A 17,325-nucleotide genomic window follows, 5' to 3' on the forward strand; every position below is an offset into this window, starting at 1 on the left:
GAGGTTGGGAAGTGTCAACCACAAGATAGGAGTGGACAAACATGAGATCTATGGACGCAAGATCCAACGAAGGACAACCAACGACACCCCACCTAACCTCATGTCAGTTCAACTGCCATTACTGCTCCCAATATGGACGGAGCTTCACGGCCACTATACCTCGTCGTTCTCATGTAAACTATAGATATGAGTGTCACGTAGTCCAGGCTTGAGCTTGAAGCCTTGACCACGCATGCACGATAAAGCATGGAGAGAGATTAGTTTAGGGCGAGAAATAACTTGGTGACCCAACTGGCGAAGGAAGAAGAGAGCAGAGACGGAAGGATGCCAGAATGAGATAGATTACGTGTCGTTCACCTAAAGCTATCACCTTCATCACGACGACGCAATCAGAACACGAAATGCGTGTTAAGCACTCGATATGATCTGCTAAACAATGTTGCCGATGATGTATTCCAAGAAGCTGCTTCTGCCGGTGAATGTATTCCAAGAAGACGATGAAGGGTCCTTTCAGACCATCAATCAAACTTTTTGTTCATTAGAGAGAAAGAGTTTAGGCTTAAGTTTTGACCCTGCATTCATCAGCATCATAAATATTACTTTTAGTATTAAGTCTCAATCTAATTACTTTGGTAAATTATTGAACTGAAATTACAAACTTCATGTCAAAAAAGTACATACGAATTAGAACTATTTTATAGTTTTAAAATTAAATTATTGATGAACTGATTTCGATCGATTTAATCTCGGTTTGATTGAGTTTTTTGATTCACCCTAGCTTTGATAAGGTAGTAGTCAATTACCATGTCAAAAAAGTAATGGAAATTTTTAAGCTTTGATAGTTCTAATGAACCCAATCTACATAACAATTTCTCCTATGTACTTGTAGTCCATTCTCCCCCTTTTGAATGTGTTGTGATGAGATACAGAGGACTGCCAAAACCAAGTTCTTCCCAACTTTACTCAACTTTCTACAATCACATTATACATTTAATTGGCTTGGAAAAATTATGTGGGTGTTTGAGGCTCTGTTTTTAGTGGTTAGTGAAAGAATTTTATTTGATCTTATTCATGATACTTTTTTTTAGTTTACACGTAAATATATTGTCTTGTGTTTGTGAACATTATCTCATTTTCTTGTTGCTTGTTTGAATGACCTGAGCATTGTAGCTAAAAATCTCACTTGGGCAGTGGTGTGAGAAGAAACAGAGATTACAGAGCCAGCAGAAGTATGCTTGTCCTCTCGGTCAGATGAGAAACGAGGAAGACGAAACACAGACAGCGGAGCAGAATCAAAATTTCGTGATAGGTGTTCCACCATTAGATCGCCATGTCTGCCGCCGCTGCGTTGAAGCTTGGCGGCCATGGCGAACGCCAGAACTGGTCCTCGAAGCCGCTTTTCTCGCCTATGTATCCGGAGCTGACGGCCACCGTATCCATGCCCAAGAACAGAGTATCCTCCTCCTCTTCTTCCTCGGCTTCCTCACCTTGCCTTGGCGGCCGCCTAAGGAGAAGCTCGTCCTCCACGGAGTCGGCGAGGGGAGACGACGGTGGGCTCGGCGGCAGCAGCTGGTCACGGTTATCGCCGTCGGCGGAGGTAGGCGGGGGGAGCTTCGGTCGGGTGCTCCCCGCGAGCGAGTTTCGGATGGTGGGCATGGGGTGGTTGTGCTCCGCCGTGTAGGTGATGAGCAGCATCCCCGGGTCGGCTCTGCTCTGCTCCACCTGCTTCCGTGCTTGGCAGCCTTTGGAGGTGCTGCACCTGTAATATGAACTGCTTCCCGCTCAAAATGTCAACACCGTCATCCTAAGATCACAACCTGGAAGCAGAAATCGAAGGAAAAGAACGGCCTTTGCAGCTTTACCGTGGATAAGGGGAGCCTTTGATGGGTTTCTGCCCGTACTTCCGCCACGCCCACAGGTCGGATCGGACGCCATGAGCAGCCACTTGGCATACTACCTTTTTCTGCTGATTCTTCCTGCAGGTCCAACGTTTCCACGTATCAGCAATCCTTCTCCTCCAGAGTTCGAATCAGAAGGAACGAGGCAAGAAAAGGAGAGCAGAGGATGTACCTTCTCGCAGAACGGGGAGCTTGGAAGACCGGACGCTGGGGCTGCCTGCTCTGCCGCTGAGATTGCGGGGGATCACCGACTGCAGGAATCAGAGGCGGTTCTTGATGGAGTTCCATGGCATAGAAAGGCTTGCAGAGCTCGTGGAGTCCGTACGGATAACTCGACGTCCCCACGAGCTCGGGGAAGCCAAAAGCCCTCTCCTTCTCGCCGCCGACGTCCCTCTCCTGCAACAGGGAAGGAGGAAAGGGAGAAAACAAGGGATCGTCCACGTCCACCGCAGTGCCGGCGGAGCATCCTCTCACCACCGCGTAAAGATCCCAGTTATCGTCGCCCATGGAAAAGAAGGAGAGAGAGAGAGAGAGAGGCGGGCGGCGTTGACTTGGCTGCCGAGTGATGTGGGTTTCGGATATAAAGAGATGCCAAGATCTGGCGGAATTTATACTAGATTTGGTGGTGGTGGAGGTCACAGATGCGTGGTGGTGATAAGAATAGGGGGAAGTGGCGACGGATCTCCAGAATCCGGTGATGCCAAGCCCACCACCGGTTGTGGGCTCTGCCAACTTGACTTTACTAACACAAGTCAAAGGAGAGAGAGAGAGAGAGAGAGAGAGAGAGAGGCCAAAAATCTTAACGTGTGTGTGTGGAATCCGTTCACAATGACAAGTTGACATCACCCTCAGAAAAATCTTACGAACAATCCAATCCATCCGCAATCCCTTCCTCTTTTCTTATTCCTAAGCTTATCTACTTGTATCCGTGGTCAACTATTTTGATCCACTCACAGTTTTTTTCCGGTCCACATACACCTATTCGCTTTCACAGTAAGCCAGAACTGATCTCTCTCTCTCTCTCTCTCTCCGGCCGCCGTTTGGTAGCTCTTCCTACGCAGCAGATGGAGATGGATACATGCGTGAGACGGCGGCCATGGAGGTCTCAATGTGGATGTCACAACAAGCTGCTGTTCCCATCACTCCCTGTCGTCGATGTGATCTCTGACAGAGGGACGAAAGCTCGGCTAATTCCCAACGTGAGTCACCATTGATCCAAAATAACAAGAACGTAGGAGAAGCAAAAGGCCAGTTGCAACTCATTCATCCGTCCATGCCGTTCCCTCTCGTCCTTCCACACCTTGATGTGATACTGCCTTTATCCCATCCATAGGTTTATCCATCAAAAGTGCCCCGCCCACTTCTCGTCTTTAGATGGAAAGGTCGAGAAGTCCCACACTACACATGTAGTAACAGTAAGGTACCCATGGCTTTCGCTGTCCTTATGTCAACTAGCTATTACCATCAAAGATCCATTTGGAGATCAGATATCTTTCTTTCCTTCTTGAACTCTTGCAATTGTATTTTGAGAGAGCAAAATATGTAATCTTTCCTACAAACGTAGAGCTCCAAATGCTGCTATTATTATTGTTGTTGTTACATAACGAAGATGCATTTACGTGTGCAACACGAGAAGCAAATAGCTGCCTCTCTCTCTCTCTCTCTCTCTCTCAAACACACAGATAGAGACTATGATTTTCTCCATTATTGAACACGGCAGGGTGTGGATGAGCTACTTCAAGTGCTGCGGCTCCACACGACGTGGTTCTCCGGCAGGAAGTGGCACACCGGCACCTAGCCGGGCTTCACCTCGAGCACCTTGAAGCCGACGTGGTTGGGGTTCCACGCCTTGGTGTCGGTGTGGCACACCGCCACAGCCTCCGCCAACTGCGCTGTCTGCCCCCACTAGGCCCACCCTGGACGCCTTGCTCGTCGCCGTCGTGTGGCAGTAGAATACCGCGTACTTGTATGCTACCGGGTGGCACGCCACCGGTCTGTAGCCGGGCCTTGGCTTCCTTCGGTGATCGTGTACAACTGCAGCGTCGAGCCCGCCTTGCCGACGGCGGTCGACACCGCCGTGACGTCGCGTGTCCCCAGGCTCGACATGCTGAACTCCACCATGGACTCGAGCGAGGTGGCGCAGAACTGCGCCTCCCCACCTCGCTGCCAGGTTCTCGCACTCTTGAACCGTCTTCTCCATCACCAGTGCTTCTGCTGAACCAGGATTGACGCCGTAGTAGTTAAGAATCTCCGGGAGCTTCGCCGACGAGAAGGGTATGGACTCTGCTTCTTTTCGCGGATGAAAAGCTGCGCCGGTGGTGGTCTTCTTGAATTGTACGCTCGACTTGGAGCCAGACTTAAAGCCCTTCTCCAGGTAGAAGAGGGCGACGCTGGGGTCATCATGGATCTGTCTCTCGGCGGCAGCATATGAGAAGGACAAGCCACTGCTGAAAGGCACCCTGACAACAACGGGCCGCCCTCCCCCCTCGTGGCTGGTGTTCACGTTCACACCTTCTTCCCCGACATCAAAGGTGGTTCCGCCACCGGGCTTCCAGGTGCCCACATGGACGCCGCCCTCGCCAACTTTGACGGTGGCGCCGCCACTATCCCCCTTGGAGCTCACGTTCACGCCTCCCATGCCGACGCTCACATTGGTACCTGACTTCTGCTCATCAGTGACATCTGCAAACATAAGACCAAGCATTTCATTGCTTGTTAGCATCCAAGAAGAGAGAGGAACGACAACAGAGAAGAAACAAAGAGAGACCAGGGTTTTTAAGATCACTGATGGCGCTCGGCATGGGAGTGTTGGGGACGACCGAGTTCCAGTCGACCAGCCGAGGAGGCAACGCTGCATGACCGACTACAGCAAGCTGAAACGGAACAGAACACAGAAGAAGATCGAGAGAAAGAAACTTACAAGGCAAAATAAATCGAGAACAGAGGACGTCTAAAGCTCGATCCACTCACTAAGAACAATGTAAGAAGAGAACGGAAGCGATCCATGGAGTCAACCAGCACGAACACCAAGAACTAACACACTCGGTGGACGATGACGAGAAGAAGATTAGCCAGGGTTTTTATAGAAGAGACAGCGTGGTGGAAGAAGCAAAGGAGAGTGGAGAGAGCTCGCTCCACTTAATGGGGGACTGTATCAACCGTCCCCGGACCGATTCAGTGACTGCTGTCTTTGGAAGACGGCATCTTTCTCCATGATTGACGTAAAATGGCGTGCTTCCACGACAAGGAAGAAGAGAAGGATCCAAGGCCTCGATTTCGAGAAGAACCCTAACAGTGCAGCTCATGTGTTCGATCCCAAACAGCTTGGACGACCAAGATCAGCTCAATCTTGTGCTCGAGAAAACCCTGAATCCTATGCGGCTGCCGACAAGAGAATCCAAACTCACGAGGTGTAGTCAATGAGGTGCGATACCGGAAGGACAATTGAATCCAGATTTGGCTTCCATTTGGTCACATTTTAGACCTTGATTTCAATGTGGTTGGGGTCACGTATAGCAGCAGCATGGAATCTAAGCTTCGTTCATCTCAACATAAATGTCACAGTGTGGTTACAATGGCCAACACAGTAGCTTGATATCATGTAAACACAATGACAGAGAAATAAAAGGAGGTCATGAAGGTGATAATTGCCTCATGTAATTTGAGTTCTCCCATGAAACATGGATGTGTGATTATGGTTCCTAAATTACAGTAGATAGTGAGCTGACATCTACAAATCCAGAGAGAACAGAGCAGGATCGAGCTTCAATTAGAGTGCAGGTAGCAATAAGGGCGTTAGACTATTGATGTGGAACGACGATATGAACACTGTAATCTACACTGTCGATCCAAGTGCTCAGCTATTTGCCAAAGATAGCTTCGCATACATCGGAAAACGCCTCGAGGATGGCCTGATAGTGACGAGGGGAGTTGAGGTGGAGGTAAGCGTGGAGGAGCCGCTCCAAGTCGCGAGCTCTGCTCATGCCGCGCTCCACGATCATCTCCGCTATTGATCTCCTGAAATCGCCGTAAGGGTCGGTGGATCGCTTCACCACCGGGAACCCGGCAATGTACGCCGCTGCCTCCGGCTTCGTTTCCTTCTCGGACGATGAGATGGAGACCAGCGGCTGCGGTTCTTGGGAATGCTTCACATGTCTCCTTGGCGGGCGCCGGGTGGACTTCATGCTCTTTCTCCTCGTGTTCTTCTTCTTCTTCTTCCTGCTGCTGTGGTAGAATTCAGAGGATTCGGTGGAGAAGCTCTTGGATGAGAACAGAGTCCCTGATTCGTCCTCGTCTTTCTCCTCTTCATCACTGCTGAAGAGATCGTGATCGTTCTCGCTGTCCAAGGAAGAAGAGCTGGTGAATCCATAAGCATCGAACAACACCTTCTTCTGCTTCTTCTTCTTCGTCTTCTTCTTCTTCTTCTTCTTCTTCCTCTCAGAGGCTTCCTTGGTCCGCTGCTTACCTTCAGACGGACTCACAGACTCGATCAGTGCCCTCTTTTCCTTATCATTCTCCTTCTTGTTCATAAAGAGAAAGAGTGGCTTGACACGCCCGACTGGGTCGACGCGGCGGGGGCGGTGGTCGTTGGTCGCACGACTGGGGCGGCTGTTGCGGTAGCGGCAATCTGTACAGGGATCAGGGGCGGCCTCTGCAATGGTAGTGGTGGTGGTGCAAGAGGAGCCGAGCAGCATCCAAGTGAGGCGATGCTTCAGCTTGGCGCTGCTGCCTTTATTGTTGAACTTCTCCATTGTTGACTCTTGCTTCGTCTGTGAGCTAAAAACTCTCTGTTATCACATGTACTGTCTTCCTCCTCCCCCAAGTAGAACACGGAAAAGAAGGAAGACGAGAATACATTTATAGGAGAACAAAAGCAGTTGAATGTTGTATCGCTCTTAATTCATTTGTTTAGTGCCACTACTAATTGTTAAGGTTGGATTCTTATCAGTTCTTCTCGTAGTGTGTTGCAGAAGATAAAGGTACGGAGATGCTCTTATGTTGCCATGCTTTTGTCTTGCTCGATCGCTCGTAGCTGCTTGAGGACAAAAGCAATTATAACTCTGATTCTCTCTCTCTCTGGAATGCAGCAAAAGAGAGGGTGGAGAAGAACACTTGACCTTCTTCCTCTGGGAAATAGAACAGTGCATTCACCTCAACAGCCTCAAAAGAATCACCAGAACACCACATGGAAGAAGAAGAAGAAGAAGAAGAAGAGTGATCACGGTAGCACCCGAGTGCTAGGGAGAAGCATACGGCCACCCACTTGCCCACCATTCACGGCTGGTGTCGGCGAAAGGATTGCTTCACCATGTTCCTGACACACAGCCGTTCTTGGTTAAAGTGAACTAGTGATTGAGTCTTGGGTGGAGGCGGAAGCGTTGGTCTCTTGCGACTTGGCTCCTTCCGTCACAGGCGCAGCTCATCGAGCAGAGATCGTCTTACCCGTGCATGTGACCTGGTTACTTCTCCTTATCACCATGACCATTCTTGTTTGGAGCCACATGACGAGCTAGTAATGCTCAACAATGGCGTTTAGCCAATGTAGGCATCTCATTTAACCTTTAATTCCGCGGTTAGGCTACTGCAAGACTTGAAAGGATGTTTCTGAGAGAAGAATCACATTTGGCAGCATTCAACTCTTCAACTTTCTAATCCGTATAGGATTCAAAACCACTCTATTTAGGAAGCCTTTTTTATCCTTTTGTAATATACCTCCAAAAAGTGCCTCAGATTCTTTTCTAATAAAATAAACGAAATAATATATTGGATATTAATTTTACTGTGAAAATTATCCCTTAAACAAAACTCAATCTAATTATCAATAATATAAACAAATATTTATAAAGGAATTAACATATTATGGACATGATAAGTGCCAAACGTAGGTCAATATGGTTTGGGCTTGGCCCAATAACTATTCGGGCCGGATCAGTTAGTTGGATCTGGCTATAAGAGATGGATCCAATAACGTAGGGCGCGCCGGTGCGTCTTTCGAAACATCTACTGGGGATGGGGGGCGACGGAGGAGAGGGGCATGGTGCTCCACGAGGCCGCGGCCGAGGCTGGAGGACGCTGGGCTCAAGGACTGCGCGCCCTTGGGGGGGATTCCGTAATGGAGGCCTTCGCCCGAGCCGCCGTCTCCCCACTTCCCACCCGCATCGGGGAGGACGGCATCGACGAGGGCCACGGAGAGGCCCTCCGACGAAGACGACGGTGTATTAGTCCTTGGCTGGGAGGCTTACGATTTGGAAGGGTAGAAGAACGAGGAGGCTTCCGATTTCTTCCGATCTGGAAGAAATAGATACCGCCTGATCTGGCTTCTAATTCTGTTCGTCGAAAGGTCAGATCCAATGCCTCAAAGCTTACTCACGGATGTCTCATCAACAAATATGAGCAAAATTTGACATTATTTTTTCTAGGGTTTGTTCTTTCTCTCGATTGATTGATTATGTTTATAATTCTTTACGGTGCAATGTCCTTCCAATTGTCACAAATATAGGAAGAAGAAAAGAAGAAGAAGAAGAAGATAATGAACGAAGAAGATTGGGATATTATGGTATTGTTGGGAAACTGAGTCCTACAAAGTTATTTAGGTAATACCAACTCGATTTTTGTTGATACTTTGTTCTAAGTTATGAGAGTAGCGTTCAAAAGATTACGTAAGCAATAAAGAAAATCTTGATTGCTTGTCAAGAACCTGCACAGATCTTTTGGCGACCATGACTGGTGTGCGGTTACAATCTCTATACTTGTAGGGGTAAGGCTGTATAGACCTTGCATCAATTATCCATGTATACATGGCACCCTCTTTTTGGCTGGGTGCGGAAGCCCCATCAAGTCCCTATTTCTTTTCTTCTCAAAGTTAGACTTAGATCGACAATTCAATCCTGATTTCATTGCGGTGACTCAGTCCACTGGTCACCAAATACTTGTTTAGTCCAAAAATAGTGTTGCCTTTTTTTATTCTTTTCTGGAAGCTTGTTAAAGAAAAAAAGATAATTTCTTCTTGTGATGAAGTATCTCATTTCTTCATCTCCTTGACTTGATAGAGTTGCTAGAAAAGTTTGGTTATTCGTGGTAAATATGCTATTGACTTTTTAACTAAGAATCAACCAACCAATTAATTTACCTCCTTTCCATTAACTTTACAAATCTATCTCATTCTAGCATTTTAGCAAAATTAAACTTGTGAACAAGAGTACTGGGGAAAAGCCTGAATACTTAATGGAAGGGTCGATGGTTATGTTAATGATAATGATAATGATTTGTATAGTGTGACTGATGTACCCCCTTTGCAAGAACGCTAAGACAATGACTGCATCTTGCCAGACTAGCCTCAAAGTGGACAAGCAAATGCTATTGGCACCCACAACCAGGGTTTAAAATTTGGTCCAGTTTTGATGCCGCTTGCAGCCTAAACCAGTACAGGATTGGTACAGATCTGACATACTGGCACTATAACCTGGTACCATCTAGACCAGAAGAGACTGGGGCGGGGGAGTTTTTTTTTTTTTGTAGCATATTATTAGGAGGAGGCGACAGTGACTAGTGTCGTCAAAGGCGCTGGGCGCTAAATGACACCAAGGTATTAAAACACCCTAGATGCAAGGCACTCGCTCGAGTAAAGTAGCATACTCTCGAATATTAAAATTAAAAAAATATTGATAAAAAATAACATAGAAGAAGGAGGAGGATGGAGAGGGGGTCGCCATCAGCTGAGAGGGGAGCATGGAGCTATCCGAGGAGAAGGGGAGGGGGCTGTTGGGTATGGGAGGTGGGTTGCTCTCAGTTGGGTGGTTGTCGATTGGGAGGGAAAGAAGGAGGAAGGAGAGGGGCCTGTTAGGGTTCAAGAGTTGGGAGGGGAGGTATCAGGGAGGAGGAGGAGGTTGTCGAGGAAGCTTGGGAGGAGGGGGGAGAGGTAAGGGAAGATGTTGGCTGTGTGAGGAGGACAATAGGGGGAGAGTTGCAGCGAAGATGTTGGCTGTGTGAGGAGGACAATAGGGGGAGAGTTGCAGCGAAAGGGGAGAAGATGTTGGTGACAGAGGGGGAGAGGTAGTGGAAGAATCCTAATCAAAGGGGGGCAGCGGTAGAAGACGAGGCAGTCGAGCTTTGAGAAAGCTCGGGTGACAAGGGGATGTAGGCGACTGTGATGAAGGAGGAGGGAAAGAGGTTCTGTTGGGGTCCAGGAGGAAGAGCTTGTCAGAGGTAGATGTTGTCATCTTTTATTGATGTAGAGGAAGATGCCGTCACCACTGTTTGCTGACAGAGAGGAAGACAATGATCACACTCTTCTATTCCTCAATTGGGATTCTGAAGGGGGTAGGGGCTCATACGTTTGCATGGGGACAGGGGGGTTGGGTTGAAGAGGTGTTGATCTAGTTTGACCGAACTAGAATTAATGAATAGGCTCGACCCAAACTTGATTTCACTCAGTTGGGCACTTGGCCATATGTTCGCTCAGAGGGAGGGGGGTTAAGTTGAAGAGGTGTTGATTTAGTTTAACCGAACTAGAATTAATGAATAGGCTCGACCCAAACTTGATTTCACTCAGGTGGGCACTTGTCTTGCCTAGTGGTGCTTCGGCCTAGGCATGCTTCCGGACCGCACCCAATTGAAGGCGCCTACTTGGACCAGTTAACAAGTGCTTAGGCCTCGCCTCACCTCACTTGGGTGCCAAGGCGAGCGCCCGAGTGTGTTGACTTCACTGATAGTGAAGTGGGGAGGGGACCTAAGAGGAAGGGGGGGAGAGCGCGTTAGAGAAAGTAGCGATTCCACGCTTCTTGTGCATGGAGAAGAGGGTGCGGGCTTGCGTTCATGAGCCCTAATTGATGGGAAAACTATTTTTTACTGCCTGAAACATGCTTGGATTGGTATGTACCATTTGTTTTATACCAGTTTGCATGAAACGTCATTCAATGTTTTAAACCATTACAACAAGATTGATTACAATATCATGACTTTCCCATTCATTGTTGAACACAAAAAAATGTTAGGATATGTAGTTTGGTTTCCACTTTGATAAGATTTATGGCCTAGAGGTGGCATAATGCACCATGATTAGTCCCAAATAGACAAATTTAATGAATATAGTTATGGCTGACATGTCAGGAGAATTACAAAACTGGACTGACATAATTCATCTTCTATTAATAAAGATTATATAATAAGCACAGTCAGTAATTTGTTGTCTGCATCTCAAGAAAATAGTGGACCTCATCTTCAAATTTCAATTGATTCTTGAGTCTCATTGGTGACCAGTGCTATGTAAGGTGGACCTGAGGAGAGGATACTGATTCAACTCCTCGTTCATATGCAGTTCATAATATCCTTTGCATTGGAACCTTGATTAGGTAGAGCCTATTACTTTTTTATTGCTTATTGTTGGGAACAATAGATTGCATATAAGATTAATTCCTGAATTAGCTTCACCTCTTTCTGCATAGTTTTATGTTAATTTGACATGAATTTCTGTAATATACGATATGCTAGAATAATTGTGATGTTCATTTGACTTTTTTACATCATCTGTAACACAGGAAACCTCTCTAATTCTTTGATGTTTCCAGACAGGGGACTTCAGGATAAGCTATTGACATTTGCAACTAACTTCATGTTCGCCTTAGATAAAACATAATGATTAAGATGTCAATACATGCTGCATTGATAGCAATTCGTTGATATAAGTTAATCTAAGATGTCAAAACATAATGATTAGAATACATTTCACATTGAAAGCTGATCATGACCTGTGAAACAGGAACCCTAAGTTTGTAGGTTGGAGCCATGGAGGTGACGATAGAATTCAGATATGAGCGCTATGTACACAGATAGAACAGATTGCTTGATATCTGATATATAAGTGATTTTTCTCTTAGCTTTTGTTGAGATGTAAAGAACTCACTTCATATTATATATATATGTGTATATATATATATATATATATATATATATATATACACATACATTTATTAATACACTGTTGATTACCTTATTTTTCTGATCGAACAGTTTGTTGCCCAGGTGATGTGATGTATTGATCATTCCTTTCTCATAAGAAACAAAAAGGAAGTTCTGATTACTTGATAGGGCCATGCTTGAATATCTGATAGATGTTTTAGAGAGTTTCTTTTTTTTTTCTGCAAGTGGTCATAGTAAGGAGGCAATGATTCCAAGATTCATAATCATAGTCACATAAAACAACATATAATATGGAAAATTTAATAACTCCTAATGGATATATATATGTGTGTATGTATACATATATACACACATATGTGTGTGTGTGTGTATATATACACACATGTATATGTATATGCACACACACACACACACACACACACACACACACACACACACACACACATATATATATATATATAGTGATTTCTTGGCTTCCTTGCATTGAGTTTTCCTTGCACCACTCTCTTATGGGCAAAAGTGAATCACTCTTTGATTCTGCTAGCAATATTCATAAAAAGCTGGTACTGCAGAACCTTAGATTCTGAGTTACTCAGTCTTCAGTCTTTCCTCAAGTATGTATTTTTCTGGTACAGGTGGAGTTGGTTTTTTAAAACATGGTCAGGAGGGTGGAACAGCATAACCAAATGAGTTCTGAAAGCCTCTGCAAGTATGAACCACAGCGGCAAAAACAGCAGTTCGGATTATGAATAGTTCTTGTTTGTCAGTGCGCCCTTACAGATCTGTTCAAAGAAGTGTCTCACAAGGCTGCAGCTGTTTCTGGTTGTCAGGATAAGAGGAGTATGTACCTTTTCACATTGTAGATATGCCTTGTTACCCGAGCTACAGCCTCCATCTTGGTCATGTTCATGATACCAGATATCTGTCTACTTGTTTATATGAGCAGCCACAAGAATTCAGGGGATTGGACAACCCAAAATATGTGCTCAAGAACTTGGGACTTAATGTAGAAACGATGTTGCATCAAAATGGTATATGTTAAAGAAGGAATTAACATGCAGTGTTCATCCCAACCTTCTGATTTAGTATTATAATTGAGAAATACTTTATTTATGTGATGTCTTTTGTTTTTCTTTTTAATTTGCAGTGCCACTTGATGCATTATACCTCACCTGAGAAGACCGTCACATGAAATGAAAGAGCAACAGGCACATAAAGCATCGTGATGATGATTCGAAGCCTTGACCTGAAGCAAGGAACTGGCATTCGAGGCCATCTGATTACCTGGTTGGGTGTGTGTGATTAAGGTGTGCGGTTAGAGGGACTGAAGCATGACAAACAAACCATGCTGCCTTAGCTGAGATCAGAAACAGTGACTCCTAGGCATAATGTGATAGGCAATCGTGGGAGAATTTCATGGTGTGCTATGGTCTTTGACTCTCTCTCTCTTTCTTTTTTTTTTTGTGTGTGTTTTTTTAATGTTTTCAAGTTTTTCTCATATGTAATATTCACAGGGTGTGCATTGTCGACACTAATTTTGCTTTTGACATTGTTTTTATATTCTGTTTCTATTTCGTAAAACTAAAACTCAGAAATATGGTAAGTTAAATCAATGTTGCGCCAAAGATAGTTAAAACAAATATGTTTTGGTGTGTTATAGGTTGGTTGTGGCATTTGGCTGTCTTAGTAACTTGGACAATCAGATTCGTTTGGCTCTTGGATATGTTTGAGAGGTGTATAATTTTTTTATTCTGTTCGACAAAGTTATCATGGATTTAGTTGATTTTATCTAATTCGTATAGTATTCTTGTATGTTCGTTTACAAAGGGTTATTCTCGACGAATCTCATTCTGTTGATTTAGTTGATTCTGTTTGATATGTTAGTCGCTTGTAAAACAGAATATTAGCATAAATGAACGCGTGACATGGGGTTTAAGTTGGTTTGTTGTGATACATATATATACCACCTACTCTTTTGAGTAGAAAATGTATAGCATCACGTATAATTTATTTCGTTGGTTTGTTCTTGGTCTTTGTCCTTCAGTCATTTTTACAACCAAGCACTCTTCTTCCATAAAAGTAATGAATCAATGACTCTACGGAAGTCTCGTCTCTAAGATACCATGGCGTTATTATGCCCATCGCCCTACTATTCGTCGTCTTACATCTGCGTCCCTTTCTTTGTGATCGGTATGTCTGCCTCGTGGCATTATAGTACTCTTTTGAGTTTACCTCCATTCTAACTGACGCTTGGTTTTGGATAGTTGAGAGTCTTTTTAGACTCGTTGTCGCTTCCTTGCCCCTTTCGACCACTTACTTCAACACATCTATATTCTTTGAGCAGTTCCTCTTGGTTGATAGAAAAATAGATTGCAACTCCCATGCATAGCTTTTGCCATCATGTTGTAGGGCTCATGTTGATTTTATTTTCCTTTGTATTGTTGGGAGTAATATTTTTTTATTTGGACTTATCCTTTGACTTGTCGGGCTCCTTTAAGCGAATATGAGCTCTAGAGCAATCTAATTCTCCAATCGCTCTGATCATACCTCTATATGATCAAGTCCCTCTTATGGGACTCACTGGTACTTACATTCGGAATTCCCCCTCGGCGGTATACAATCCTTATATGCTGACAACTAAGGCTTTCATCCGAGATAAAATTTGATGCACGAACAGAAGATCAATCTCTGCGGTACCATAACATTTACTATTTGAATCTATAGTTTTTCTTGTCGTCATGTTGTTCACTGAAGTGGAGTTCCTAATAGCTCCCAATCATACCTCTGTATAATCAAGTCTCTCGTATGACATCTCTCACATGTATCGTATTGTCTCAAACTATTCTACCATAATCTGCTGCACCATATTGCCTCAGTGACATCTCCACTGTGTTATGATCTTTGTGAGATGAACTCGGACTGCGATCTCTCCATGAGTGGCCTCTGCCAACATATCATAGGGCCTCCATCATATCTAATTGTGTTTGCTCATTTGGAAATTGACTTTTGTCCACTCGCTCTCGAAGCACACTCGGATGAAGAATAGCTCTAGGACAGTCTATTGCTTAATAGCTCTTGAAGTCCGTTGACTTCATTGAAATTGGTGCGTTGTTGTCTAAATCTTGGGCCTCTACCTCCTAACATAATCTCCGTTGTGCACTACTTCCTTTACGGCAACTCGAATGGTAGCACTACAACATATTCTTCAAGAGTACCCGTCTCTATGTCCTCTTGCCTCGTGTCAAGGCCTTCTGACTCTAATTTCGCCTCCGTAATTTGAGTCGCTTTAGTTCATTTGTCAAATGCTTTGTCAAGATAATGTGCATATGCCTTGAAGTTCCATTTGACTTTAGCACCATACAGATTGAGTCTGCTCTATTAGAATGAGGGACCTATAGAATGACATGATCCTACTCTTACCTTTGCATGAGTTCATGTCAGTATCGTTGTCTAATGAAAGCTTCATGCCTCCGCTCCATGTTCTATCTTCTATGTCAACTCTTTTCATGTGGCTTGGGCATTTCAGTAAGTTCCACCCAAGTTGTTTCACTCCACGATTTGCATTAAGTTAATGGTGGCCCTTGTGCCCACCATTCCACAAGTTAGCCCTCCGTTGAGTTCGATCTTTATATTGACTCTAAGTGTGCCTTAGTTTGGTATTGCTTTGGGTCGCTCCTCAACTTAATCTCGCAATACATCCAGCAATGCATTACCTCATGTGAGATCATTCAATGACTCCTCGTCGCTCACTTGGTTTGTTGAGCTTTATGGTGTTGTCTTAAGATACCCCTCCTTAATATATCCCTCTTAGATATCTGTCTCGTTGGGGTAATTTTTCTCTTCACATTCTTCCCTCCGAAAGTTTTGGAAACAATCATCCCCTTGGACTACTCCACCTTGTTGAATAAACTATACATTATTTCGCCCCATAAATGCACTTGCTAGATTACAACTCTTCGCCAATGCTTACTGTGCCTCTTAAGGCCTAGTAATATGTTGAACTTAGTGCACACTTTAGCCTCATATGGACATATCTTTCCGATGTCAAAGAGAAAGTTTCAATGCTCCATGTCATCGAGTTTTAATCGCATTGGGATGGTAACAGACAATCAATCGTTTATATATAAGCCCTTGTATGAGCATTGAATTTTTTGAGTTAGCAATTCCCCTTACCTTTTTGTGAGCTTTGCACAACTCTTTCATTTGGTGAGCAACCCATTTCACCCTCTATAGTCTCATCGTTTTCCAAACGCCTTGTTTGCCTTGAGCATTATCAAGTTTGGTTGCCAACATCGAGTTATATCTTAAACTCAATCATCCCAACCTTTATGTACGACCCATTCTTTCTAGCTCGCTTGTCATTGTGGTGCCTCTTACACGAAAGATTGGCCATTCTTCTAAATGAAAAATTTAGAATGCTCACTCTTCTAAGAAACTCATTCCCCTGCGTCTCTATGCTTGTTTCCCACGAACAGTCGCATGTGTTGGCTACTCTCAATGCAGCTCTGCTAGGTCTCTCACGTTTGCATGCTAAGTGCTTTTAAGTGTACTTATCCCGGTCTAATACTATCTATTATGAACTTAGCTGATTTTGCCTAAGTCGTGCAGTATCTTTATGTGTTCATTCGCAAAAGGTCAACCTCCTCGAAACCTCTTATTGTTCCTCGATGACTTTCAAAAGAGAAACATGTTAGACGAATAGTTTAACTCAGGATCTATAAGCAATTATTTCAGTAAGCATTTGATTAGATAATACAAATTACAAACACAAACTTCACAAGCTCTGAACGATTGCATGAGAAAAGGTTCAAGATGGTCCGTCACGATTAAAAGTCTCCATAAGTATCCATCTGACACTACTATAGAATAAGGCAACGAACTAGTCATAAACACTACCCCAAAGGCTCATCCAATCATATGTCATTTGGGTAGCTCTTGGGTATTATGTTAGCTGAAACTCAGCACCACTCTACGAAGCTAAAAAACCTCTAAAATAACTGTTTAGATGGTTTGTTTCTAGATAATTTTACCTACAACTACATATAACATGTGCAAAACATGAACAAAATCGAAAGACACAAATATACATGAGGATTACATCAAATATCATGTTTATAAATTTATCTTGATAGATGAATATCGAAGACCTTTTTTTTTTAGTTCGTTTATGATAAACTTTCGTATAGCCTATGATTTTTTTAAAAAAATCTTTTTGTACATGGTGGTGATAAATTATTCATATGTTTGTCCTCCTAATTTATTTTTTTCTCTATAAATATCTGTAGTGGGCTATGTTGATCTTTGTGAGTAGGTGTAGCTTGTGTGTTAGCATTCCTCGAGCAAAACAGGATCTACGCTTTAACCTCGTGCAGCCTACCAAGAAAACATGGATACTAAGCAAAATCAGGACCTGGATTTTTAACCTTGTGCAGTAGTCTACTTAGGAAACCGGGATAGAGAAACCGTTAGAAAGGTGAACACGCTGTTTTCTCTATATCATCTACAAGGA

At 44.1% G+C, this 17,325-nt stretch overlaps 3 protein-coding genes and 1 long non-coding RNA gene across 5 annotated transcripts; 1 reads left to right on the forward strand and 3 right to left on the reverse strand.

Moving 5' to 3' along the window:
• Positions 1 to 1,164: 1,164 nt before the first annotated feature.
• Positions 1,165 to 2,583, reverse strand: LOC135598304 (WRKY transcription factor 22-like). Its single transcript, XM_065091871.1, has 3 exons — positions 2,071 to 2,583; positions 1,863 to 1,976; positions 1,165 to 1,759 (listed from the first exon to the last, which is right to left on the reverse strand). Exons 1-3 carry the CDS (start codon positions 2,403 to 2,405, stop codon positions 1,321 to 1,323), a joined length of 888 nt encoding a protein of 295 aa, XP_064947943.1. The 5' UTR covers positions 2,406 to 2,583; the 3' UTR covers positions 1,165 to 1,320.
• An 876-nt stretch (positions 2,584 to 3,459) lies between these two features.
• LOC103973568 (BURP domain-containing protein 3-like) lies at positions 3,460 to 5,041 on the reverse strand. Of its 2 annotated transcripts, XM_065091872.1 has the most exons (3): positions 4,869 to 5,041; positions 4,666 to 4,771; positions 3,460 to 4,580 (listed from the first exon to the last, which is right to left on the reverse strand). In XM_065091872.1, exons 1-3 carry the CDS (start codon positions 4,902 to 4,904, stop codon positions 3,631 to 3,633), a joined length of 1,092 nt encoding a protein of 363 aa, XP_064947944.1. In that variant the 5' UTR covers positions 4,905 to 5,041; the 3' UTR covers positions 3,460 to 3,630. The 2 variants fall into 2 exon arrangements, with proteins under 2 accessions (XP_064947944.1, XP_064947945.1); XM_065091873.1 differs by lacking the exon at positions 4,666 to 4,771 and having other exon boundaries at positions 4,819 to 4,938.
• A 717-nt stretch (positions 5,042 to 5,758) lies between these two features.
• On the reverse strand, positions 5,759 to 6,649 carry LOC135597894 (transcription repressor OFP7-like). Its single transcript, XM_065091394.1, has one exon. The coding sequence runs from the start codon at positions 6,647 to 6,649 to the stop codon at positions 5,759 to 5,761; it is 891 nt and encodes a 296-aa protein (XP_064947466.1).
• Positions 6,650 to 7,890: 1,241 nt separating this feature from the next.
• LOC135597976 (uncharacterized) lies at positions 7,891 to 13,374 on the forward strand. Its single transcript, XR_010481462.1, has 4 exons — positions 7,891 to 8,238; positions 12,452 to 12,656; positions 12,763 to 12,847; positions 12,964 to 13,374. It is a non-coding gene; the product is annotated as an uncharacterized LOC135597976 (long non-coding RNA).
• The last annotated feature ends 3,951 nt before the right edge of the window (positions 13,375 to 17,325 follow it).

This window comes from Musa acuminata, chromosome BXJ2-1 (genome assembly GCF_036884655.1).
Source record: "Musa acuminata AAA Group cultivar baxijiao chromosome BXJ2-1, Cavendish_Baxijiao_AAA, whole genome shotgun sequence".
NCBI lineage: Eukaryota > Viridiplantae > Streptophyta > Magnoliopsida > Zingiberales > Musaceae > Musa > Musa acuminata.